At 34.2% G+C, this 27,413-nt stretch overlaps 2 protein-coding genes across 3 annotated transcripts in view; both read right to left on the bottom strand.

The window, feature by feature from the left end:
- Positions 1–2,074: 2,074 nt before the first annotated feature.
- On the bottom strand, positions 2,075–2,587 carry LOC123676484. The gene is made up of 2 exons (XM_045612386.1): positions 2,451–2,587; positions 2,075–2,377 (listed from the first exon to the last, which is right to left on the bottom strand). Exons 1-2 carry the CDS (start codon positions 2,557–2,559, stop codon positions 2,184–2,186), a joined length of 303 nt encoding a protein of 100 aa, XP_045468342.1. The 5' UTR covers positions 2,560–2,587; the 3' UTR covers positions 2,075–2,183.
- A 7,147-nt stretch (positions 2,588–9,734) lies between these two features.
- LOC123675908 (fatty acyl-CoA reductase wat-like) overlaps positions 9,735–27,413 on the bottom strand; it is a 33,889-nt gene continuing 16,210 nt past the window's right edge. For both annotated transcript variants that reach the window (XM_045611468.1, XM_045611469.1), the window contains exons 2-9: positions 23,981–24,195; positions 23,644–23,892; positions 19,246–19,391; positions 19,010–19,119; positions 14,519–14,723; positions 14,223–14,462; positions 10,141–10,398; positions 9,735–10,009 (exon numbers count right to left, since the gene is read on the bottom strand). In XM_045611468.1, coding sequence (XP_045467424.1) covers positions 9,874–10,009; positions 10,141–10,398; positions 14,223–14,462; positions 14,519–14,723; positions 19,010–19,119; positions 19,246–19,391; positions 23,644–23,892; positions 23,981–24,172 — 1,536 coding nt within the window. In that variant the 5' untranslated portion in view covers positions 24,173–24,195 and the 3' untranslated portion in view covers positions 9,735–9,873. The remainder of the gene's footprint in view (positions 10,010–10,140; positions 10,399–14,222; positions 14,463–14,518; positions 14,724–19,009; positions 19,120–19,245; positions 19,392–23,643; positions 23,893–23,980; positions 24,196–27,413) is intronic.

Raw genomic sequence — 27,413 nt, forward strand, 5'->3', positions numbered from 1 at the left:
TGTTATCAGATCACACAAAGAAGATACTTCAGGAGTATTCACTTGCACTTCGTAATCCTTGAAAGTTTTAGGCCCATTATAATCAGGCTGACCCTGAAGAAGCTGTAATAGACCTTGTGCAGCTTCGATTTCATCTTGGGAAGTAGATTGTAGAGCAGGTTCGATTTCTTCACTAGAGCATTCTTCAGCAATAAGTTTTTCTTTGTTGATATTTCTTTGATTCAATCTTTCAGATCTACTACTAGAACATTCAGGTTCTTCCTTTGTGGTAGTGGATCCAACAGAAAGATTTCTGGAAGGCACAGCAGTCTTTTTCAAACATTCTTTCTGTGTAGAACTGGAATCTGTAAACGATTATTATTATTATTATTATCCCCATAAATATAATCTAAAATTCCACGTGCTGTCAGTGCTTACCTCGATAAAATAATCATCATCGATAAAATGCAGGGAACATACTTTCATATTTCTTGTCACTGGTTTATCGATTTTTAGTTTCAGTTGCCAAGCTTTTTGTCGATCCATCAGCACTTTACTCCCCAATTTCCCTTCCATCCAAACACGATATATATTACCAGTTTGAGGGAAAGCATGGAACTTGATATTTGACCTTTTTTTTCCCAGGAAGAACACTGAGGAACTGAACAATAGCGATTTGAACGACTCAGAACTATTGAAATGATTTAAAAAATATATAAATATTTGTAGAATATCACACAAAAACAAAGCAAAATACTAGAACCTCAGAGGAATGAAAAGGACCGACTACCTTTCAGGTAAGAGCCATAGCAAACCATGGCAACATTTATAGTTACTCTGATTGTCACCAGGTGGCGTAGCGCTTATCTTGATTCGCCTATAGGCATCTGAAATTAAGAATGCAGCGCCAAGATGAGCAGACGTAGAACTATAAATGTTGGCATTGGAGTGTTTTGTTGTATTAGTTGTGTGTGTATTTGCTCTATTTAAATTTGATTTTACAATAAATATGAAAACTTTTCAGACTTCTATAGTGAACAAGTGTGTTACTGTGTATATAATATTTTCATTTTAGGTAAAGGCGGTAGGTATCATCATTTGTTTCAGTTCAGTCTAGTGATATTGAAAGTTATGCAAGGATGGAAGACTTCGAAAAATGATGAATAACAACCGTGTGCATATAATATGTGAACGGTTCAATCAACATTATTATACTACAGGATTCTAATAGTACCTTTTTTATGTCCAAATGGCAAGACTGAGTTTAGTAGAATACTTGGGGTATCTTAAAGGTACAAATACTTCTAGAAGTGTTTATGAAGGTGAAGAAGTTTTAAATGCTGGTCACATAATAAAAATTTTACATGTTATTTGCATGACTAATAAACTTTAGTTGAAAGGTTTTTTTACTTATCCGAATTGATCATTTCACATCACCCTTCAATTATACAGTGCCAACAAAATATTACAAATGCTAATGTATTGAATATTCTTAGGAATATTACAAAAAGTCGCATATCCATTTTCATTTATTTATTAAGAGATAACTCAATTTACATAAAATGTTTCTAAAAATAAATTTATATAACTAGGTTACTTAAAACTACTCATATCGATACCTATTTATCGAATTAAATTGTTGCTTGACTAATGAATCACCAAAAAATAATGAGAATTCAATTGAAAATATTTCACTTAAGAAATGTATTTATTCTGAAAATATATTCGGCATATTATACGACTATTTTAAAATAATTAAAATGTGATAGAGAAGTATCATCAGTGTGCCCTGAAAAAAATATATAGAATTTCAGGGTACATGTCCAAATATTTCTGAGGAATTTTTCCAATATTGTATAAAGGTACCTTAGATTTGATCTTTGGCACAATTCTTGTGAAATGCCAAATAAAACAGATAATGTCACATATGAAAGATCACATTTCAATTTTGTTAAAACTAAAACAATACACTGCTTGATTGTTAAACGATCTGATCTTTGATCACTGTAAATAGATTGTACTGCTTCTACTATTGTATCTAATAGTTTCATATTATTGAGACCAGTAAAACTGTTCAGAGCACTATCTGTTGTTATCAGGTCACACAAAGAAGATACTTTAGGAGTATTCACTTGCACTTCGAAATCCTTGAAAGTTTTAGGCCCATTATAATCAGGCTGACCCTGAAGAAGCTGTAATAGACCTTATGCAGCTTCGATTTCTTCACAAGAGCAGTCTTCAGCAATAAGTTTTTCTTTGTTGATATTTCTTGGATTCAATCTTTCAGATCTACTACTAGAACATTCATGTTCTTCCTTTGTGGTAGTGGATCCAACAGAAAGATTTCTGAAAGGCACAGCAGTCTTTTTCAAACATTCTTTCTGTGTAGTACTGGAATCTGTAAACGATTATTATTATTATTATTATCCCCATAAATATAATCTAAAATTTCATGTGCTATCAGTGCGTACCTCGATAAAAATAATCATCATCGATAAAATGCTGGGAACATACTTTCATATTTCTTGTCACTGGTTTATCGATTTTGAATTTCAGTTGCCAAGCTTTTTGTCGATCCATCAGCACTTTACTCCCCAGTTTCCCTTCCATCCCAACACGATATTTATTACCAGTTTGAGGGAAAGCATGGAACTTGATATTTGACCTTTTTTTTCCCAGGAAGAACACTGAGGAACAATAGAAATTCGAACGACTCAGAACTATTGAAATGATTCAAAAAATATATAAATATTTGTAGAATATCACACAAAAACAAAGCAAAATGCTAGAACCTCAGAGGAATGAAAAGGACTGACTACCTCTGAGCCCTGAGGCAAACCATGTCAACATTTCTAGTTACTCTGATTGTCACCAGGTGGCGTAGCGCTTATCTTGATTCGCCTATAGATTTCATTTCGTTCGAGTTCACCAAAGGTATTATACAAGAATCGATCACTTTTGGAATACAAGGATTCTAAATGGTCCTTACGATGAGAATGAGATGACTACTTCAGTTCATGTCCCATTTTGGAGTACCAGAACTGAGTGATGTTCAAATTTTTTTTATATGTATGTCAGGCTCTTTTTTTTAGAAAACTGTACCATTGAACTTCTATTGAAATCAAAATATTTTTTTTTTTGGACTAACTTCTTATTATCATCTATTCCGGTCTCCGGAAGCTATTGACAACAAATTTGAACAATTAGGCCAACCAGTTTCTGGAAAAAACTCATTGTCCACGAGTGTTCTTTGAAAGGCTTCAATGAAAAATCTGATCAATATTTTTGATTTATGCCATTTTTGAATTTTTTTCCAGAATTCATTACCATATCCGAATTCAGTAACCAAAATTATCATTAAACACCTCGTATTTCGCTTATGCTTCGAAAACGGCATATTAATCTTGTAAAGCAAAAATGATTATCCCGATGTCATCTACACGACTATACAGGGTAATTCACCGCGATGGTCTAATAGAGGTTTGGAAAACTAATCATAATTTTGTTATGAAAATTTGTATATTGGGGTTTCAGACAATGATATTTCTCCCAAATATATTTTCAGATCTTTAGAACTTCCGGTTATAAGTAATCGGAAACATTGCATCTTTATAAAGGTATCTCATTTGATTACAATTTCACCAGAGTACCACCATAACTTGGGTATAAACTCTTTGGTTCCTGAGTCAATGAGATTCTCATGAAAAAAATTGTTGCGTCGAGGACTCACATTTCTTGAATATTTCTGCAGAAAAATTTTTTTCGAGAAAACTTTTTCATTTTCGATTCTGCAAATACTTAATATTATAAGACTGCGTTTTGGACCAAAAATGTACAGGGTGTTTATGAGAAGATCGTGAACTCAAATTTATTACAACCTATATTTTTTTATTCTTTCAATTGATTTTATGTATAAAAAGGAGGGAGGTTACTTAAGAAAACTTTCTACCTGAAATAAAAACTTTAAGAATTATCGAAAAAAAACTTGAACTAAGGAGAAAACCTCAATTTCTGAGTGGATCGAGTAATCTGTGACTTCTGAAAAAAACTAAATTTGACCTTTCATGAATTGTAAATAATTGTTCATAATTGAAAATTTCATCGGCTTGAGGATTAACAATCCCTACGACCAATTAATTACAATTCATGAAATGTCAAATTTAATTATCCAAACATCGAATTTTAGTTTCTTTCTATGTTTTTCGGAAGTCACAGACTACTCCACTCAGTTAGAAATTGTGGTTTTTTCTTAATTCTAGTTTTTCTTTGATAACTCCTATGATAAGTTTTCATTTTAGGTGAAGAGTTTGCTCAAGTAACCTCCCCTCTCAGAGCCGTATCTAGGTACTATTGCGCCTGTGGTGATATAATGACAGCGCTCCCCCTTTTCGATAATTTTTTTCATCTATTATATTTTCTTATAGTATTTTTTTGTTCATAATTTGAGAAATATATTTTCGTTAAAGTTTTTATATAATACACAATATTATACAGGGTGTATATGAACAGTTGCGAAAAAATTTAGGAAACGATTTCTTGTCGAAAAATGGGGTGGGTCTTTCATATTAACTTTTTTTTTGAGTCCTCCCTGCCTATTAGTTACAGCCTCTTTTAAAGATTTGGCAGAAATTTGTGAAAAGTTGATAATTGTTTTTTTTTTTTGTTACAATTATTTTATATTTGTACTAATGAAAATATCGTTTTGACATGCGTCTATTGGAAAAAATTTGAGGTCGAAAATAATTCCAACCTCCACAACTTAGGCGTATCATCTCTTGATATTTTTTTCTTTGCGAAGCAAGTTTGAGGGTTGGCTATTTCTATCCCATGGAATCATAGAGGAACATCTCCAAAAATGTTTTTGAATGCCTTCTCGCCCGCATAAAATGTCAGCTTAATTTCATTTTTGAATTTATTGGTTTTCAAGAAAAAAATTGAAAACTACTTTTCGGGCGCCATATTTGGGGGGCTGTAACTAAGTGGGAAGGGGCTCCAAAACACTTTAATTCATCAATATTCGACGCTCTAACAATTTCTTGCTCATTAACAAAATTTTTCAGATATTTCCAAAGAACTACTTTGTTATTTACTTTTACTACAACTTTGTTGTCTAATAAAATAAGTAACTATTGTGTCAATGAATATTTCTAGTTTTATTAACTGATTTTGCGCCCCTATATACAATTCGGCGACCCGTCAAAATGTACGGTATGCCGGTCCTGGCGGCGAACGCGACTCATGATGGTAACTCGACAATGTTGAATGTTGATGTTATTGTATTCGAGAATACAATACAAGACCGATTAGAAAATTTTGGATAGTAATTAGCCTTAAGCGGGTTTATTTTAAATGTCACACTCTATATTTAATTTTCTCATTCGGTAGATAATTTTTCTTGGATAATAAAATTTGCTAACTAATAAAAAATTAAGATAGTCAGTTAATTAGGTTTTTTCAAAGACCCTCCAATTTAAGAAAGATTGAAATATCTCGAAAAAAGTATATTTTAAGCAAACGAAACTTCCTTCAAATTTGGGTCTATTTATTCCATGCAAATTAAAAATTCAATAAAAAAGAGTTGTTCCACAAGAAAAAACATATTTTTGATCATTTACTATTTTTCGGTACACCCACACTGTGTTTTTCCAAAAATTTTAAGAATCTAGCTCTAAAGCAGCCTAATTATATTTACTGTGTAGAAAAAAGTTTCAGGTAAATAGTAAATAAATCGTCATCTCAATAGTGAAACACTCTGTATATATATTCCAATGAGTTAGGAATTATTTTCGTTTTCCCAATATGCCCCTAACGGGATCGTAATGTGACACAGTATACCTACATATGCAATGTGAGTTTTTGACTTGTATATACAATTTCAACCGAAGATTCCTGAGGTCAAAAGAAGCACTTTTTTTTACTATTTTTCCCAATCAATTTTTTTTTCACTTAGTAAGCGGCCATTCTGGAGGTGGATGGACTTTGGTGGAATTTTATGTTCGCAAGCCTGATGAGTGCATGTGTTTTTTAACGTTAATAACTCGTAAACAGCACTATGAAGGTATTACGAAAAATCAGGATAATTATTGAAAAAAAAAATATTCCAAAGACCGCCCCAAATAGGCGATAAAATTCGACAATGTTCAGCAGAGCAAACGCCGACAAGCCTGATGAGTCCATGTATTTTTTAGCGTCAATCACTCGTAAACAGCACTATGAGGGTATTACGCGACATCTGGATATTGAAGAATATTGAGTATATAGATAATGCATAATGCGGCACCTTTGATGGTTTTTGATGCTAATTAAATTTGTCGGTATTCCTTCCTGTTGTTGCTGACCGAATTAAATATGATTCGGTACATGCCCCTGAGTTTTTGTCACCCTTGAGTTTTGGCGCCCTAGGCGACCGCCTACCCTGTCTCCCCCCTAGCGGCGGCCCTGGTTTCGAACAGGAAGGATCAGAAAGAAGTGTGTTGACCGTCAAAATCATTTGATAGAATGTCTATTGATTTGTTGATTCTATACTTTTGGTATTCATTGAAATTTGTAACTATATTCATTGCTTTTTCTTAATTTAAAGGATACTGAAAAAATACAAATCAATGACTTTATCTTACTTACCCACTTGTAGTAAACCAGAAATTTGGAAATTATTGGAACTATTGAAATTATTGGGATTTTTATTCAGAAAATTATTGGGATTAAAATTCAAAAGAGCGATCGCGACTTGTGTAAACTGATCTTATCTCAGAATAAGGATGTTTTATTTTTCAATCAATGCTTTTCTTAGTTATCGTCTCACTGCGTTGGTGAAATCGATATATTTTCTACGGATAAGAAAAATAATTTAGATATGGGGAAATTTTGACTTATCTGAGTTCGATACATGCGAAAAACCGTCATGGTCGTTCTCAGATGACACAGCAAAAAGTTCGTTAGGAAAAATCGAAGTATGGTTCTTGCTGAGACTGCATAAAAATTTAGTTTGAAGTAGACGTAGGATCTCTTATTGAAAAAGGATAAAAATCTTTTAACCAATGATCTAATTGGCATGGTAACTTGGGCAATTGTTGGGGCGGTCTTAGATAAGTACGATGTTACGACTTTTGTGGAGGTCGAAAGAAGAAATCAGTATCGCTTAGGGTCTCTTATTGAGAAAGGTTGAGAATTTGAACGTCGGTCGCGAAACCGGACTTAGAGCAAAACAATTTCTTTTCAATATCAGAGTAATATTTAATGAGGATAAGTTAAATAGACGGTAAATTGGTATATGTGTGAGTTTTTGAGATTTTGAGTATTTAGGAAAAGGGATTGTTTTGGCTCTGAGAAAAGAAGAATTAGGTCAGAAATAGAAAAATAGGGATTAGTTTTTTTTGGGGATAAAGTTTAGAATTTGTTTTGGAATAAATTAGGTTAGATCGGAGTTCGCGGATCGGGAGTGAAGTTATTATATAAGGAATTACACTTTTCGAGTGAACAGCTTGAAAAACTAGGTTTAGGCAGGGCCTTAAATACTCACCTAGCATCATGGGATAAGGGCAAGTCTTTTGGCTATTTACTTTTTATTTGATTTGTTGATGTTTGAATGCTTTTTCGATGAAAATAAGTTTATTTGAGTAGTCCTGATTCTCCCAAATTCAAAGTTGGTCTTTTGTTTCTTTTGTTTGAATAACAGATTATTTGAGACATTTTTTGTTTTTTCATAAAGTTTTGGCCGTTGAGTAAACATAGAAATTTCGGGGATATTGTAATTTTGGGATATTTTAATTTTTTTTAATTATATTTAGTCTTAAAATTTAAATCGACTTTTATTGACCCAGTAAATTAATCCTGTCCCTAGAGAAAGAAAGTCAAATAAAACAGACCTGTCCATTGAAGCGACAGGCCGGACTCACACATAACATCTTTGTGAATTTACATAATTATTAATTCTCCGAGACCTCTGGAAAGCCGCTCTTCCAGGGGTTAAAAGAACATCTCAACCGGAGATAAGTGAACGTTGGTCAACATTCCCTGACCAACCCGTTCATGACACACTTTTGAAGACAACTTGTATGCCCATAAATCATCCGTTGATGGTCATACTTACTTCGATTTCGATTCCTGTGAAATTATATTGAATACATGTCGTATATCATTCAAAATAATTGAATTCAGGATGATTCCAAACTACGGTACGAAACTTCGGAGGGTGTTTCGTTAGATCGTTTTAAGAAGAAATGTTCTACTAACATAATATATCCGCAGTTGCTTCGTTTTCCAAAAGTTAAAAAAAATGGTACGTATTTATAAATTATCGAAAATATCCTTAATCCTTTTTGGCAAAGTTATTTGAAGTAGGTAATGAGGTGCTTATTTAGCCCTAACTAGATTGAAATTTAGTCCAGTGGCGTCTTTGTACTCACAACACCCAACAGTATTGAGGAAAAAAGTACGTCACTGATGTTTTTGCAGTTTTTTGATTTTTTTAAGATTGAGCAACTTAAAATATGTACAACTCTTTGGTCTTTTGGTTTTTTCGTATTCCCTTCGTTTTCGAGTAACAAAAATTGGAGCCAATTTATTGCTTATAATGAACACCTGCTTTGGACATCAGCTGATAGTGATATTATTGTCATAACTCGAAAACGAAGCATGATAACACAGGAAATTGAAAAAATACAAAAATATTTTAACCGTTTTCCTATGAAGAAAATGAACTATTACCATAAATACAGCGCGGATACTTGCAGAGTTGCTGAACGCAGGCAACAACTTTCTAGTTTGTGCAGTATACCCTGCAATGAAACAGCTCGAGAAAGGAAAAATGGCGTTGGGTTCCTATATTATCAGACATGTGAAAAGCGGATAACACAATAAAAAACATTCAGACACAGAAAAAGGCCACTTGGTTTTTTTTCAAATTGAGTTTTAGAGGATCTCGTAGAAAAAAATTCAAAGAGAAAAATGTTTTGACTGCTTTGGTCTCTATTTTTGAATGCTTCTTGTTCTGAGATAAAAAAATGTACAAATTCCTTGGAACAAATGTATGAGGTAAGATAAATAAATAAATGAATAACGTCTTTTTTCAGAGAAGCAGGATTTTAGAGATAGAGCCCTTGATAGAGAAGATCCCTTGATAATTCTTTTCCTGCACAACGCAACGGCTATACTTAACTACTTAACTGAAAAATGTCCTGCACACCTGAGTAGATATAAGAGCTTTCAATAAATTACGAAATGACATCAAATGCATAAACGAATGAAAAATTTCCAGGAACAAAGTTAAACATCTTCTGATAATGTTTGTGTTTTTGAAAGAGTTTGTGTTTTTTCATTTGTGACGTTATTCCATTCAAATCATGAATTTTTATCAAACATTTGTATTTTTATTTGAAATAAAATAATGTGTTTATTGTTGATATCAGATTTTTCACTATGAAAATATTGATTTTTTATGATATACTCATTACAAAACAGCTAACTTGGTATTATGTTCTTTGACGGCACATTTACTAACTATTGCAATGTTACTATTCGATGCCTGACTGATGAAAAAGCCGAATAAGTATATCAAATTATTTGGCTAGGCAGGAAATTGAAATATTAACGATACCCCTCAAATCCACCAGTTAATGAACTACTCCATCGAGTTCTAGTACCTTCAGGTACTTGGTAACTTTTTTTGATTTATTTAAGAAGCCATAATTGAAATCATTTAATTGTACCTGCTTGAAATGATGAGGAGGTAGGTAGTGGTATATATAAATCAAGTCTTGAAAACAACGATATATTTTACTACAAAATTAACCTATATAATGATGCTTCTTTTGGTAACTCCTGAATCTAACTATCCACAACTAAACATTCATGCGAAGAATAAATATAATACAATAACAACCAGATGATTCTTAGTTAAATAGCTATTGAATTATTTATATCCACACAAGGTTCTTGATGGCCTATTATCAACTTCTTAAAAATAGTCCAAACAAAAATTGACATCGTAAAGTAGAGGAACGCAAGTAGGATATTATGGAGAACGTAAAAACTGAAAAAAGAAAAAAGTTATGAAAAAAGAAGGTATCAATGAAAGAATACAAGAATTGAATTATGTAAATGAGAGTTATTTGAATTCATTAAAATATTCAAAATAGAAATAATATCAATTATTATTCTTACATCCGTTGTTTACTCTTTGCTGCTTCTAATGAATCAGGGGAGTCCTTCAAAATGTATTTCCTTATACCATGAACATAGGTCTTGTAATACGCCCATAGGTCCAGGGACTTCATATCAAAGAAGAATAAATTCTTCTCTGTGTCGTCCAGTTTGTTCCACAATTTAACAATATTATCATTTGAAAATTTCCACTGTCGCAGTGAGAAAAATGTGAGAACATCTGATAATTTATGAATTTTTTTGTACATTTTCAACATCCTGAAATAAAAAAGTAATATCCGATCAGAACTGATTGATATTATGGTAGACTGAGATCTTTTGCAACTGGGAAAATATCATACATAAGTTCATCCATTATCACCACTAAAAATCAGAAAATGCTCAGGCAATTCAGTTTTAACAGCTTTATATGTCATTCTGATTGTATAATTATCAGTTCAAAACTAACAAAAAAATGGATTGAACAATTATGGCCAATAACTTCGAATTATTGCATATAAAAAAATCGAAGATGGTCTCGTATGATAAGGTTCTACTCACTGATGTAAAATACCTAGTATTTGATCAACAGCATATCGAAATGGATGGTAATTTGTATTGGTAAAATAATTATTCGAATGTTCATTAGTCCAGTAGACAAATACAAAAAAGTGCTGGAAAAAAATCCGAACTTAATGAAACTTCTACAGGTTGTTCGGGGGTGTTGTGGGATGACTCTGTCAAGTTATCCAACACGAGGACTCTGTGCTAACTTGAGGGCGGCCGAAGAACCTCAACATTTTCGGACTTTTTGCAGTTTTTTGCTCATAATCTCAACTGAGTAGTTTTCGACCAAAACATTCATTTTTAAAATTGTAGATCATTAAATTCTCTACAATTTTGTATTCACAAACTTTTTCGTAAACCTAATAACAATTGAGATATAGTCGATCAAATTTATTGTCCAGTAGTCAAAGTAAAAAAGTTAGGTCTGCTGGGAAAAACTTTATGAAACTTCTACAGATTGTTCGGGGGTGTTGTGGGATGACTCTGTCGAGTTATCCAACACTAGGACCCTGTTCTAACTTGAGGAAGGCAAAAGAACCCCAACATTTTTGGACTTTTTTCGGGTTATATAGAATAATTATTTTCAATTGATTCTTAGTTATTATTCATTAATTTACCCAGTTGATCTGATTATTAAGGTTCAAAATAATAATGGCTTGATAGGAATTTACAGTAAGGTGATAACATGCCACGATAACATTGAAATATCTACTCTTCACATAAACATAGGCTTTTAGTCAAAGCTACCTCCCCCTCCACTCCCCTATGTTCAATATGTTGAGATTGATGAGTAATTACTATAATTATCATATAACGGCTGGTAATTGTTAGTTAGTGGGTCAAACCCTTTGTTTTTCACCAATTTTTGACATTTTGAGATAATTCGTCTAGTTTCTATTGGCTGTATCTCGGTTGATATAAGGTTTAGAAAAAAGTTTTGAGAAACAAAATTATAAGGAATCTACAACTTTGAAAATTAACGTTTTGGTCGAAAACTAATTAAGTTGAAAGTTTTGAGCAAAAAACTGCAAAAAGTCCGAAAATGTTGAGGTTCTTCGCCCCTCCTCAAGTTAGCACAAGGTCCTCGTGTTGGATAACTTGACAGTGTCTTGCCACAGTACCCCCGAACAACCTGTAGAAGTTTCATTAAGTTCGGAATTTTTTCCAGGGAAAATGTATTTATCTACTGGACTACATGCTGAATTACTTGAATACTGCTTCGTCAGAACTACTCATCATGATGAAATAACAGAGAAAATGATATTATAATAATTTATATCTCATGTGATATATTGAAACAGATCTGAGGACTTTAAGAGCGCTCGAAAGCTTTACGTCAGTGTGTTTTTTTTTTATAGTCTTGTGGGTTGTGGTCCTTATACTGTGATTATCAAGTAGTTCACGGCCAAGGACAAATTATGGAAATAAAATAACGGGATAAAAACACTTATTCAATTTATTTTCAACCCACTGAAAATGTGTGGAAAAGATGATGTTTAGATCTAATCGTTTTTTAAGGGTCACTGGACACTTGGGTCGTTGCGGCTCGGTCGCAGGTACTTTTTCGCCGGTCTCGAGAACAGTTGTGAAAATCTTTACTCTTCTCGTTGTCGGTGCAAGTGTTGCACATATGTTGTAGTTGTAGACTGAACTGAACTCAATTCCCTTATAAGCCCTGAAATGCCGAGTTTTATGGGCATTCAGGCCATTTTCCATTCGACCGTTAGCAAAGCCAGATCCCTAAGGAGTGTGGCTTTGATCATTCCAAGTTTTTAGCATTTTGGTTCGAAATTTAATTCAACTCGAATATTTTCGAAGGAATCGATAGATTCCCTACAGTCTGTTTGAATTTTTATACATCTAATATGTAGTTGTGATTGATTACGCGAACAACATGGACTTCTGTATGCAGCTCGAAACTCCTATTCCACATCTAAATTTTATCGAATGTGTAGTTTAGAAATAATCGGGAAAAACATTCTGAACGGGACACCATAAACATTGGCTGAGAATACATCGTCAAAGTTAGGGCCGGCGTTAGGAGTGAAACAGTAAAGCGAACGTATCGGGCGCCTCTGTTTAAGGCGCGGCAATTCGGCCCAGTTTGCTAGCCACCTTTTCATATTGCATCCTGCACTAAAAATCTCCAAATGGCCTTTACTAAGAGGAAGGTCATGTTGTTATTGATGCTATTTCAGCAGGGGCATCGAAAAATTCTTCGTTTCAGCACCAAAAATACTCGCGCCGGCCCTAGTCAAAGTGGTGATAGCGCTGTTGCGATTCATTGCCCCACTCAATGTCACAGCGCAGGTCACCACTCAGAGCCTTTCATATATCTTGCCTCTCTCTAACATCGAATATATTTTTGTACCCCCTTCCTTCGAGGCGTTGTTGATACTGGCAGGGGAGTGTGTAGTGAATCTTTGCTTGCCCGAGAGATGTCATCTGCTGCGTATATCTCGCTAAATTGCCTGCTTGGGATATAAACATAACAGTCCCACGGCAGAGTCAGCATGCTCCGCTATGGAAGAGGAAGGTGTATTTGGCAGGGACCACTGAGTGCTAAACTGACGATTCCACCAGTGATCCCGGGATAAAACACCGCAATCACTAGGTGCACTTTCGAAATTGGCTGAGATATGTAGGTATTCAATGTGGCTGATAGGCACTATGCAGAGTGAGTTTTAAGTATAGAATATCTCAATTATCTCAGAAACAAATTTCACGATTTTATGGATTTTGATGTGCAAGGATCTTGCGATATGGCCGATAGTATGGTGATATCATAACATTCCTTTATTTTCCTTTTTCGGAATAATAATGAAATTTGTTATTTCAAATAGATAATCCTTCATAGATTTGCGTTTTGAAATTCTTAAGAAATACTGAATATTTTCCATGTAATGTTCCCTATCTCATTATTTCGGAGTTATCTTTGCCCATGTAAAAATAATACACATGGATCTAACTGCTACAATATATAATCTAAAATTCCTAATTTTTCAACTAATCAAATGTGGGTATATCTCTAACATGATACAAACATTTAAAGAATTCAAATTATACACAAAAATATATAAGGTGGTCCATTTGAAATGAGAAAGTTCATTATTATTCAGGAAAATGAAAGATCTGACTTGGATGTTGTAAATACCATCATAACATCGGCCATATCACAAGATCCTTCTACACCAAAATATATAAAAATCCTACTCTCTATATCCGAGATAAATGAGGTGTTCCATACTCAAACACTCTGTATAGAGTCTATCTGCCAATAGATACGTACTATAGTACAAACTGCCAAGTTGAGTTTTTTCAAACTATAGAACTCTCATTCTGCAAAATTGTCATTCATAGTGAGGATATCATTCATAATTTTTTTTGTGATTCTTCGTTTCTATTGAAAACTAATAACTTATTCGACTGGCTTCACCAGTGCGAATTAATTCGAGCTAATTATGTAATTAGCTCGACAAAAATTGGAATTAATTCGCACTGGCGCAGCCAGTCGAATACGCTATAAGAAAACTTACCCCAAATTTTTGAAGAACAACGTACCGATCAAGTCGAAAATAATGGCAGGTATCAGGTGGTAAAACAGTTTTAAAATTAAGTATATGTAGACATTACACGTGAATGAGAGATTATGTATCCATACAATTTTGCTCGAGGGATATTTGTAGCCGTACATTGAATTTATGTTACAGTATTCTCCCCACGTTATATTGTTATCCATCGAGACGTAGTTATATATAGGAATTTCTTTGGTGTTGCTAAAAAACAAAACTGTTACAATTTCTTGGGAGGTTTTTATAACATTTTGACTTACCTTTCTCCTTTATGCTTCTGCGCAGTGTCCCACGCTGCAGTTATCAACGCCGATACACACATATCGCCTGGTACTAAATCGGCAGTTTTTTCAGGATCACAGAGAAGCACTCTCAATAGTCCTAGTGCCACCCCTGTGCATATGCCAGTTGGACCGTACAAGTTGTCGATCCATCCTTCTAATGGTTCTTTGTAGGTGGAAATAACTGCAAATATTACAGTTTTCATGAAAAATTTCCAAAAACGTGATATATAGATATAAAATGATAATATGCCAGCAAATAGTACAACATATAATCTAGGTATCTGATTTTCATATTCTAAACCCAGTGGAGGCTCTTGTGTATTTATCAAGAGTCGACAAGTTCAACATCTGGCAAGTTACTTTTTCATAGCGGAAATTTGATTGAGTTATGTCTTGTTTGTTGTGTCTTTGATACATGATAACTGAAATTGTCAAGTCTGCAAATATTTGATACGAACGAAGAACCAAAATCTTCAAAGGAACGATAGGCAACAAAAAATTCCTGAATCCACAACCGATATCACTATACCCCAAACTTAAAGTACAAACAGAATACATTTCAAGTATTCATTCAAGTCAAGTACTTAATAAATACTTGACTTGACATTGAAGAACTACTACTTGACTTGAACTTGAGTTAATTTCAAGTCAAGCTCAAGCTACTTGAGCTCGAGCCAAGAAGCTTGAATATCGAGCCAAGCCGTGAATCTCTACTACTCACATTACACAAAAATATTGCATAATACACTGCTCAACAATTGATAGGGATCACTTACTTGTTCTTAATTTATTTTTGAAATATTCGCTCCAAGATTATAAATTTAGTCAGATATCAGAGTATTTTCAGTTGATAATATGGTTCACTTGAGAAAAGAATGAAAAAATGGAAAGTTGGAGAGAAAAAAAGACTTTATTAGGAACACTCAAAATTCTGTGTTTGAATAACATAAAAATTTTATGATGAAACCACAAGAAGGCTGTAGTTTCGGTTAAGCTAGTACCTAGTTGGTCCCCCACGAGCTCGTCTCAAGCATTCTACCCTACGAGGCATACTTTCGATCAAACGATTTATAAAATTCGTCCAAATATCCCGTAAAGCGTTAGAAAGGTCCTCCAGGTTATTGATCGGTTGTTCTTAGGTTGACAATTGTCTAGACATCTTAGACCAGACATGTTCGATGCAATTCATGTCTGGAGAGCGAGCTGGCCAGTCCATTCTATCAATAGCATGAGTTTCTAGCACTTCATTAACCAGACGACTACGGTGTGGACGGGCATTATCGTCAATTAAAATGAAATTCTCGCCCACGGCAGCCGCAAATAGAACAATTATGGGTTCAATAATCATATCGTGATATCTCTGGCTGGTCATGGTGGTGTTCTGCAGAACAACCAACTCTGTGCGTTGGTTCAAACAAATGCCTCCCCATACACATATAGAACCTCCGCCAAAAGCTGTTGTGGGTACCATAAACTGTTCTGCATACCTTCGACCTCTTTCCCTCCAAGCAAGAATACGTCCATCGGAGTTGACCAAACGAAATCCAGACTCATCCGTAAATAAACATCGGCTCCAATCTTCAAGTGTCCAATTGCGGTGCTCCTCAGCCCATTGCCGTCGATGAACCCGGTGTTCCCTATTCAAACGGGGATGTTGTACCCTTCTACGTGCTCTCAAACCACGAACATGAAGTCGTCGTCTTACAGTCTGGTTCGAAATTAGAACTCCTGTTGCAACTCTCAGTGATCTATTGAGCCGCGACGCCGGGTAAGTGGGATTTCTCCTAGCATTGAGCATCAAAAGACGATCTTGAGCAGCTGTTGTACTGCGCTGCCGACCTCCCCCATGAACATAAGCTACTGAGTCGTTTTGGATGAACCTATTCCAAGCCCGAATCACGACAATTTGCGAAACATTCAACCGCCGGGACACTTCTCGCTGGGACAAACCTTCCTGTATCCACCGTATGATTTGGTCCAGTTGCACAGGAGCCAAACGTCTTCTCGGCATGACTGATAAGCTGATATTGTTCTCATTTCTTCAATTATTGTCACCTTATGTGTTTGAACGAGAGAAAAAAATAGATTTAATAACAAGTACCACATTGCTTTTCACTCCACCTGTAACAGCCTAGAGATAATAATCGATTTTGTGAACAAGAGCCGATGAAGTGGGGAAGACTTTGATATAATCAACTCACAACATCTTACTTTTTCCTTAGAGAACATGTAATGTACAGATATTCACGAGATAACTTGAAAAAAATACAAATGAAGAGAAGTTCATAAGTGATCCCTAGCAATTGCTGATCAGTGTATTTGTCCTCACACTCTCAATATTTTTGCACAATGCCGAGATCTTCAAAATTTTGCCAGTGTGAGAGCCCTTCAACAACAGAGTGAGATTATTATTTTTTTAATTTTTTGGGGGGTGTCATCAATCCCTCTTGATTCAGAAACTTGAATCGTGCAGAAGTCGCTATCTATCGATGATGTTGAAGGAAAGGTTAATAGAGTCGTGATGATCATCGACAGTGAATAGGTTTCTTTCTAACATTAACTTTCCAAAAACCTACTACTAACATTTGATTCTGCGGTTGGAACTTCCTCGGTGGCTCGATTGGTGAGAGCGTAGGACTAATCATTCGGAGGTTGAGGGTTTGAGTCCCGCTCGAGGAGGTACTTTTTTCATAATTAAAAACTGTCTTCAAGCAGTGATCTTATTTTCTTATATTAATTCAGACATAAAATCATTATTTCGTATTGTACGAAATAGGGCTGGGAATCATGAATGAATGATTAGAATATTCGAATAATTGAATTTTGCATTATTCGAATATTCATGAATATTCACTGAATAGTTGAATATTCACTAAATAGTCGAATAATCAATGACTACTTTTCTATTCATGAATTATCAGTGAATAGTCGAGTATTCACTGAATATTTGAATAATCAATGACTACTTTTCTATTCATGAATAATCAGTGAATAGTTAAATATTCACTGATTATTCAGTGAATAGTTTTCTATTCAGTGAGTAGTTGGATATTTATGAATATTCGTTACTATTCATAAATATTCAATGGTGATGAGTAGTTAGTTGAGTAATCAATCAATACAAAACTGTATCAGAAAACAAAGTTTTTTGAAAATTTCATATAATTGAACACGAAGTGTATTCTTGAAGGATTTAATGTTCTCAGAATCCGCTTCATCATTCTATTTTGCACCTGTAGACCTGTAATGGGCCTATGTATTGTCCCAGCGAAGGTTTTACTTCGTCTATTCAAGGATCTATTGTATTTTGTACGTTGTGATGTAATACAAATAATTTATGTATTTACCAAACGACAATTTGATAATAAAAATATGACAATTTTTTCGGTAAAACCAGAGTAGAGTAGTTTTTACATTTATGCATCAGATAATAGTAAACTGTGTTCAGTATTACCTGTTCGTTATAGTTCTGTTAAATATTTATGAATATTTTGTGCTAGATATCAACGAAGATTTAGTCCAATATCGGAGGCTAGATTTTTCGAGTGGAATATTAGAATGAGTATTAACTGAATAATCATTGAATATTTACTTAATATTCATTGAATAAACAGTTATAATATCATAAGAGCATAGAAAATATTTGATTATACACCGAGTCACGATAACGCAACTCGAGTGGTGTTTCGCGAAATACGTCGAGTAAAGAGGTTCGTATAATAAAAATATAAATAAAATTTTTAATTTCTTAATAGAACTATAATCGTAGCGCTGCCTATTGAGAAATTCAATGACATTTCACTGAGCTCGACTTGTTTTTTAGTGAAAGTCCAATTACGTTAATGTGGAAATGATGGCAATATGGAGAGAGACGAAACACCAAAACGATTATACCACGTCGCTAAGGGTATATTCACTCATCAAAACGCGGGGATTTTATTGGTCCATTAAAACATGAGTTTAATAATTGAATATTGACTGAATATTCATTGATTAATCACTGAATATTCATTGAATAATCACTGAATATTCATTGAATAATCTCTGAATATTTATTGAATAATCAATAAATATTCAACGAATAGTTGAATATTCATGAATAATCAAGCATTAATATTTGTTTGAATGAATTATTCGAATAATCGAATAAATTTGAGAATGAATATTCGAATACAAAAAGGTGAAAAAGTCCCAGCCCTAGTACGAAATAAAAAAAAAACGATTGGTCGGAGAACGAGTATTAAAAACCTCTTTTTTCAAAATTTTTGAATGAATCTCATGTTCTATGATCTGACAAAGCACTTGACGATCTACTTTAAAGTCATGGGATAGACAATCAGAAATAATTAGGTACAAGGGCATTGTGAGGGTATTACAAATCACTATTATATAGCTTACACAGAAATAGTCATGGAATAGAATAATTGAAAATCCAATTTCTAAATAGAGACATAATGGCAAACCTACCTATCGATGGTCTGAAAATTCCTATGGGTAGTGCTCCACTTGAATCTTTTATCATTATCTCAGCTACTGATTTTGTAAAGGTGTAGGTATTGGGCCACTGTCCTATGATACTAAAATGAAATCATGACATTCTTAAAACGGATATGAACTGAAAGTCTAATATTTTCTTTTATTTCATATGTAGGTAATTCGAAATGATAACAAAAATAGCTCTTTTTAGATGCCTGAGAACTTACCTTTTTGTATTTTGATCAGCTTCCGAAGGTGTCATTTGTTCTAATATTTGTCCTATTTTTTCATAATGCAGAGGGTGATCGTAAAATCTTTCTTCAATTTCCTCCCGATGACAATTTGAAAAGGCTGTCGAAACATGCATTGAACTCTAGAAGAAATAAAGTTTTAAAAATATGATGGAAGAAAAATATTCAGGAAAAAGATCCATTATGAACATATTTCTTAAGAGATTTTTCAAGTACTAGATTCATATCAATATAAGACTGAATTTCTATGGCAATCTATAATCGAAGCATTTCTTCATTTCGAAATAGTGAAGAATGAAAAATTCTTCAAGGCCCAGTTATTCGATTCCGTGAAATGATCTGATAAAAATTCATTATCAATTCTTGACACGTTTAAGACTTTAGAAAATGTACGTCTATTCCAACTGAATCACAATTATTTTTCATTGTATAATATTAGCATACAGTTTGCACTTTTGACACTGAGCTAGTTCTAATAGACCTTGGTTTCATCATCTTTGCAAAATAAACGGAAAGCCGATGGAAAAAATCGTTTACTTATGTAACTCGTTGAATATTGATACACCAAAGTAAATGCTTCCAAAACACACAATAATTTTTTCTCAGAATACAAATATTAATAATTAATAAAGTGTGCTGATAAAAGGAAACTCGAACTATCTCCGCTTAAAACTAAAAAATTAGCAATTAATGTAATATTAGAAGTTGAAATTTTTACCTCCCTTACTCAAATTCACTAGATACCCTTTATGGAGTACTCTTACCCTGAACAGATCGCTTTCGTCATAATAATATGAAGTTCTTCTCACTGATGACAAATTCGATGCTAAAAAGCCCAGAAATTCAAAATTTTCGATAAATGTCGCGTTGAGTTTGTTGATGGGCAAAATCTGTCTAGGGTCTCCTTGAATATGGCCATCCGAAATTTTGTTTTCTTGATGAAATCAAGACTTCATGTTTGATAGCAATGAATGATAGAATTGAGATTTGAAGTAATAATTTAGTAATAATTTCAAGCTTCATGCGAAATTTTATGTTGATTGCGTACCAAAGCCAGAGAGAATTCAAGAAGAATATCGCACAAAAATAACCTGATCTTTCCGCTACTACAAAATCCATGGTGTTGAGATTAAGCTTTGTAAAAAAATTTAAGGTTGATCACATTAGCGTTTTGAATGGTTATATATAGGGTGGGCCACGGTTGATGCACAGAACACCCTAACTACACAGAAGCGTAAGACCGCCTTCCCGCCCAAACTTTATCTGAAAGCGCTTGTGCTATGCTAAGTGTTACAAATGTCAACGTCAAATTTAATATATTAAACTAATGGATTTTTTGTGTATACTTACGAAAGTAAACGGTCAACTGAGAAGAAATCCCAGAATGTATTTTCCAATTGAACTGATTTAACTGCGCCTAGACCTACATTAATTTCATTCAATTCAAATTTTCCGCTCAATAGTGACAGATGTAATACTTAGCAGAGAAGCAAGGACACGAAAATTCGCCACTTGAAGATCAAAGTGCCGCCTTTTACTTACGCTTCTGTGTATTCAGGGTGTTCTGTGGTTGATGGTATACCCTGGTCTCTTAGGGGTTGTCCATTAATCACGTGATCTTTTTTTAGCATTTTTTAACCCCCCCTCCCCCATTGGTAATACGTAGTGAGGTTTAAGACCACCCCCCCTCCCCCTTCTCAACATCATGTGTATTTTTAGTACCTACAACGAATCTTAAAATTTTCTGAATATTATCTTAATTCAAATACAGGTGTATAAACTATAATCTTATTTTATTCTGAAATTAAGGACCATAATAAAAATGTCTACACCAGGTTGCAAGTTTTTTTTGATTGCCATAACAATAATAATAAACGAAGAGTGTAATCATAGGAAAAACATGTATTGTACTAGTACATGAATATATTTAATGTAGTCAAGGTCACTACACGCCGCGCCGTGCCGCTTAATATTTGTTTAAAAATCGCGCGTTTGACGAAAAAATAAATACACGTGATATCTTACTACACCCCCTCCCCTTGTGATATTTTCGTGATTTTTATCAAACCCCTCCCCCCCCTTTCAAGCCTCACATGATTAATGGACAACCCCTTACGGAGAACGGAAAGTACGATTTTATTAAAAATTTGGTTTCTTGGGTAGGAATAACTGCTCTATCGATCTGAAATATTTTCAACGCTGGAGTGTTGCCGCTTATATATAAAATAAGGATTCACGGCTAGGCCAAAAAAAAAAAAAATTGCGCCAGTCTCACTCTGTTGTTAAAGGGCTCCCACACTGGCAAACATTTGAAGATCTCGGCATTATACAAAAATATTGAGAGTGAGAGGACAAATATTATGCAATATTTTTGAGTAATGTGAGGGGTAGGGATTCACGGATTGGCTTGATATTCATGCAACGTGGCTCAATCTCAAGCTCAAGTAGCTTGAGCTTGAATCCCTAATCAAAAAGTATTTACAACTTCGATATTTCGAATAGAACAACCTATAATTTATTACTTTTTCGGTTTTCCGTAGGCTCTTGACTAATAACATACTAACTTTCTTGACCCTACCACAAAAGATTTTCAAGTAATTGATTGATTTACTTCACTTCTTTTTTTGGGCGCAACATAGCTTTAATTGAACATTCATCTTTTCGGCATACTTGCAATCCTAGAAAGCTGAAATTTCGGATATAGATAACGTATATACCATGTATCATTTAGGTGTAATAACACAATAATAGGTCCTTAATCAAACAGGACTGTTCGAAATTACAGGCTTCAACGAGACATACTGAAAAGATGAAAAGTACGTTTTTCCAAATGAAATGACAGCATATTATAAGACATAAGAGGCCAATTGAAAAGTCCCCGGTCTACCATAGTAAAACACATTTTTTGGCAAAATTCGATTTAATTATTTAACATAGTTGACTTTGAGGACGATACAGCGATAACAGCGATGTTCCAACTTTTCGATACCACTTTTGTAGTACGATTTGTCTTTCGCTTCAAAATTTGAATAGGCCTCAGTTTCGGCGATTACTTCTTCATTGGCGCTAAATTTATTGCCAGCTACCATTCTCTTGAGGTCAGAGAACAGAAAAAAGTCGTTGGGGCCAGATCTGGAGAATACGGTGGATGTAGAAGCAATTCGAAGCCCAATTCATGCAATTTTGCCATTGTTTTCATTGATTTGTGACACGGTGCATTGTCTTGATGACACAACACCTTTTTTTCTTCAAATGGGCCCGTTTTTAACGATTTCATCCTTCAAACGATCCAATAAGGCAATATAATAATCGCTGTTGATGGCCTGACCCTTTTGGAGGTAACATCCAAAACATCCAAGAATAGTGATGCCATAACCTTGCCAGCTAACTGTTGTGTTTTTCCTCGCTTTGGATTCGGTTCATCGTGTGCAGTCCTCTTAGCAGACTGTCAATTGGACTCCGGAGTGAAATGATAGAGCCATGTTTCATCCATTGTCACATATCGACGCAAAAATTCAGGTTTATTGCACTTACACACACATCTTCAAACACTACTCAGAATCATTAACACGTTGTTGCTTTCGGTCGACTGTGAGCTCAGGCGACAGCCTTTTTGCACACAGCTTTCTCATGTACAAATATTCGTGAATGATATCATGTACACGTTCAGATGATATCTTCACAATGTCTGCTATCTCGATCAACTTCACTTAACGGTCATTCAAAAATTATTTTGTGAACTTTTTTGATTTTTTCGTCGTTGACAACCTCTTTTGGGCGTTCACTGCGTTCGCCGTCTTCGGTGCTCATTTCACCACGTTTAAACTAGGCATACCAAACACTAGCATACCAAACACAAACGGTTGTTTTTCCTGGTGCAGACCCCGGAAACTCTTTATAAAGCCAAGATTTTGCTTCAACCGTATTTCACCTTCAAAAAGCAATATTTTACACACGAAATTCTTTTTTTCCATCTTTATTCGAATAACTAACGAAGCTACACTCACAACGCAATATCTTACAAACTAATGGAAAGACTGAGCTTTAATTCACACGGCTAATGGCCCTAGCAGTCGAACCCGGAAACTTAAAACTAAATTCAAGCTTCGTCCAATATTTCGTCTTGGGAGTATTGTAAAAGTTATAAAATAAGTATTTAATCAATCAATCAAAAAAAACTTTCATCTTTTAGATACGTCCGAGTTCAAGTTTTGCGCGTATATATAGGCAAATAGCATAACAACTTCCTTCGTTCATGCACCAATTGTACACTTGGATATAGCTATATACACTAGTCTCCAAGGTTGAAATTGATGCGTGAACGAGCAGTCAAAAGCTCCTAACTTCATGTCAGTGCTTGCCTATTGTCCTCACCTTCAGATTTTTCATATCTTTTCCGAGCTTGAGGACTTCCTGGGCTCCTTTAACGTTGACGCAGTAGGCGTGTTTAAGATTTTCGTCGAATCTCATTGTGGCGGCAACGTGGAAAATTAGGTCGATCTTTTCTACCAGCATCTGTCTGTCTGTTTTAGATATTCCTAAGTCCGGCAGAGATACATCTCCGCTAACACCCACGATTCTGTGTATAAATTTTGGACACTCCTTTTGCAGATTTTCGAATACCTGAAATCGAAATATTTGTGTTTTATATCGTTCAGTAAATAATGTTTCCTTTTACAATTTATGGGAATAGTAGAGATTATTAACTCACCACATCTTCGAATAAATTTTTTAGTCTCGTCTCAACATCTTTACCTTTCTTGGGCCTTATTAATAAATACAATGTAGACACCGAAGTACTCCTAATAAGTTTTTCTATGAGTATCTTCCCCAGAAAACCAGTACCACCTGTGATAAATACATTGGTATTCTCGTAGAATTTCAAAATCGGCGAAGTTGCCATTTCCAGAGAGGGGTAGGAAATGCCTATAAAAATTATTACAAATGAGTGACTGAGTTTCATAATGAAAATACATGAATTAATCCGTGAATGATTTGAGTTGTTCGATAAATTCAAAATCTTCATGATTTGAATACTTGCGTTATAAATTTGTGTAATTTAGTTGAGTTGAAATTTGATAAGATATGTAATGTTATGACATATCTTAAGCCTATAATTCCTGGCATCTGGAGACGCATTCTTTGGAACAGTACGCTCTCCATTTCTCAAAGATAAGTAGAAAGTAAAGTTAGTAAAAAAGTCGAAATTATGCAAAAAGCCATGATTTACTTCTGCTATTTTATTTCCAGAACAATTTTTTGTCATACCATGACATCTTCAGGTGAGTATTACCGGATACTCACTGCATTATCACTTGAATAAGTCATGGTGAACTTTCATCAAGTGAAGGTTGAAACAATCAAAAAGCAGAGGTTTTTTTGAACACTATATCAGCTCTAAAACGATTGATTGTCAGAAATAATCTTATAGGATTAAAGAACTACATGATCATTTGAACTGTGGAAAAATTAATCGTTTGATCGAAAACATGTTGTCTGATAGGAGACTTTCAAAACGTTGAATAATGGTCTTCCGCAGGGTTCGGTTTTCTCTAACATACTTTTCAATTCATACTTGTGTGATATCCCTGTTACTTCATCTGAGAAATTCATTTATGCCGTTGATATTGTTCTTTCGTTTCGTCATTCTGATTTTGGAATTATTGAAAATACTTTCAATGAAGATCTAAAAATTATGGAGAATTATTTTCTTGAATGGCGCTTATGCCCTATAATCCAAACGAAACAGTAGTATTCTGTTTTCATTTAAATAATCAACTAAAATACAGAAAATTGAAAGTAACTTGCAATAATTCCGCCTTGAATCATAATTTTGCTTCCAAATATCAAGTTAAACTCGATTCTTCTTTGAATTTCAAGGTTCACTAGGATATTTTGCGTTTGAAAGTTGAGAAATATATCCTCCAAAAATTAGCAGGATCTTCATGAGGTGCTGATGCCAGCACTCTTCGTACGGCAGCCTTGGCCTTAGTTTTTTCTGCTGCTGAATACTGTTGTACTGTTTGGTTCAATAGTGCTCATGTTCATTAAATTGATGCACAGCTTAACGTTTCTATGAGAATTATTGGTGGAACTATTAGACCTACACCTTTACATTGGTTACCGGTGCTATCACATTTAGTTTCGCCTCATATTCGTAGACAGGTTGCACACAAGAAATCTTGGGATAAATTTCATTTCTTCCCGAACTTATTTCCAATTGTATCCTACCTCCCAGATTCTAGAACTGATAGATTAAGGTTACGCAAACCTTTATGAATTAATACCTTTCTTCAATCTAATGAAAGCGACAAGGAAATTTGGCGTTCGGAATGGAGTTCTTCTAATGTCTTCAAAAAAGTCTTATCGTTGATCCTTCAGAAAAAGTTCTAGGTTTCAATCTTCCCAGGAAAATTTGGTGTATTTTGAATCGACTAAGGACTAGTAATGGTCGTTGCAATAGCAATGCTCTGCAACGGGCATTCTATTGAAAGCCCACTGTGTGAGTGTGGTGTAGCAGAAACCATTGACCACTTGGTGAATACTTGTCCAATTTATAAATTACATGATGGTTTCCAAGCTTTTGTTTGTTTTAGGTTCCAATTATAAAGTCGTCAACCGTTGGTAAAGACAGAGGATGGAGAAAATTTTGTTTTGGTTGAAGAGGAAGCCCTTCAATATAAATATATCAGCTTATTCTGTAAAAGTTTACACAAACAAGTCACTACACCGATACGGGAAGACAGAGTTCTTGCTGAGGTTTTTATTTGTTCTCTTGTATCATACGTTGAAATGTATGAGGCCTCGTTTATATTTCCTCTGCTAATACTGAAATTACATCTACACATGCTTTGTTGTTTGAAGTTGATAATTTTTGTATACACTTATTTTCTGATTTATATCACTTATTTTCTGATATAATGTTTTCAGAATTTATTTGTTCTAGTTATTTTCGAAGTTGGTTATCTAACAGTCATCATCATCATTATCATAAAGTTTATCTAACAGTATTCGTAAAATAATACTTTTTATGGAAACCGAAATTTTTTCAAGATGATTTTCCCAGTCCGAAGAGTATCTTAAAAATAGTATAAGTCCAAATGATTCAACCTTCCTTTTCGGTTCTTTCATGTCTGACCTCATGTTATTAGCAAAATAATCAGCAACCAAGGTAAAAGCAGGACGAAGATACAGTCGAACAAAAACTTTCCTTGACCTTGCATGAAGCCAACACTCGATATAAATACTAATTGACCCGTATTTAGCATGTTGATCAACAAAATGAAGAAGTTGTTTTATTACATTCATTTTTGAGCAGTCGTTCCCAGAACAGATCATTTCGTCACGATTAGAGTGAGTATTCTATGGTTCCGACTGTCCGGCCAGCCGTAATCGCTATAACATTCGAACGGAAAAACCTATAAACATAAAATTTTCCTTTAAGGTTCGGACCTAGAATGCCGCGGTCAAGTCTGTTAATGGCTAAAATCCAACTAGGGGTCCATATTTATGGACCTTCAAGATTTTGTTCTTCTGATAATTTCATTATAACAGATTCGATGAAAATCAAACCTTGCATTCTGATGTGACATACCAATTCCTCTAATTTTGTTTGTATTTTTCAATATAAAAATCACTATCATTGAAATTATTTTATCGATTTCAATAAAATTTCAGTGAATTAGAGAAAATAATGTATGATACTCTTACAGAAGACTCGTTCATTCAAAATTGAACTAATGGAAGAATATCATAATGAGAGTGCTCTTGTATTATAAATTTATATTAAAGCTTCATGCTAAATTTCATGAAAAAACATCGTCAGAATTGAGATTTCGGGTGAAGATATAAAATAACAACTTTCGTGCTGAATTTCGAACTGTTCACATCATAGAACAATAAAATTTCAAGAAGAATATTGAAAAAGAAAAAGGAATCCAATATTTTTGTGACAACAAATCCGATCGGGTTAAGATTTCACCTGTAGCAATAAAGTAAAAAATTCAAATTTAATAAAGAATGTTTTGTTAATCGCCACAATAGAACTAGAAAAAATTCAAGAAAAATAGCGAATGAAAATACCGAATATTACTGTAACAATAGATCCAACTAGATTCAAATTTAGTTTGTTCAGTAAATTAACT

Source organism: Harmonia axyridis, chromosome 3, assembly GCF_914767665.1.
Source record: "Harmonia axyridis chromosome 3, icHarAxyr1.1, whole genome shotgun sequence".
In the NCBI taxonomy this organism is placed as follows: domain Eukaryota; kingdom Metazoa; phylum Arthropoda; class Insecta; order Coleoptera; family Coccinellidae; genus Harmonia; species Harmonia axyridis.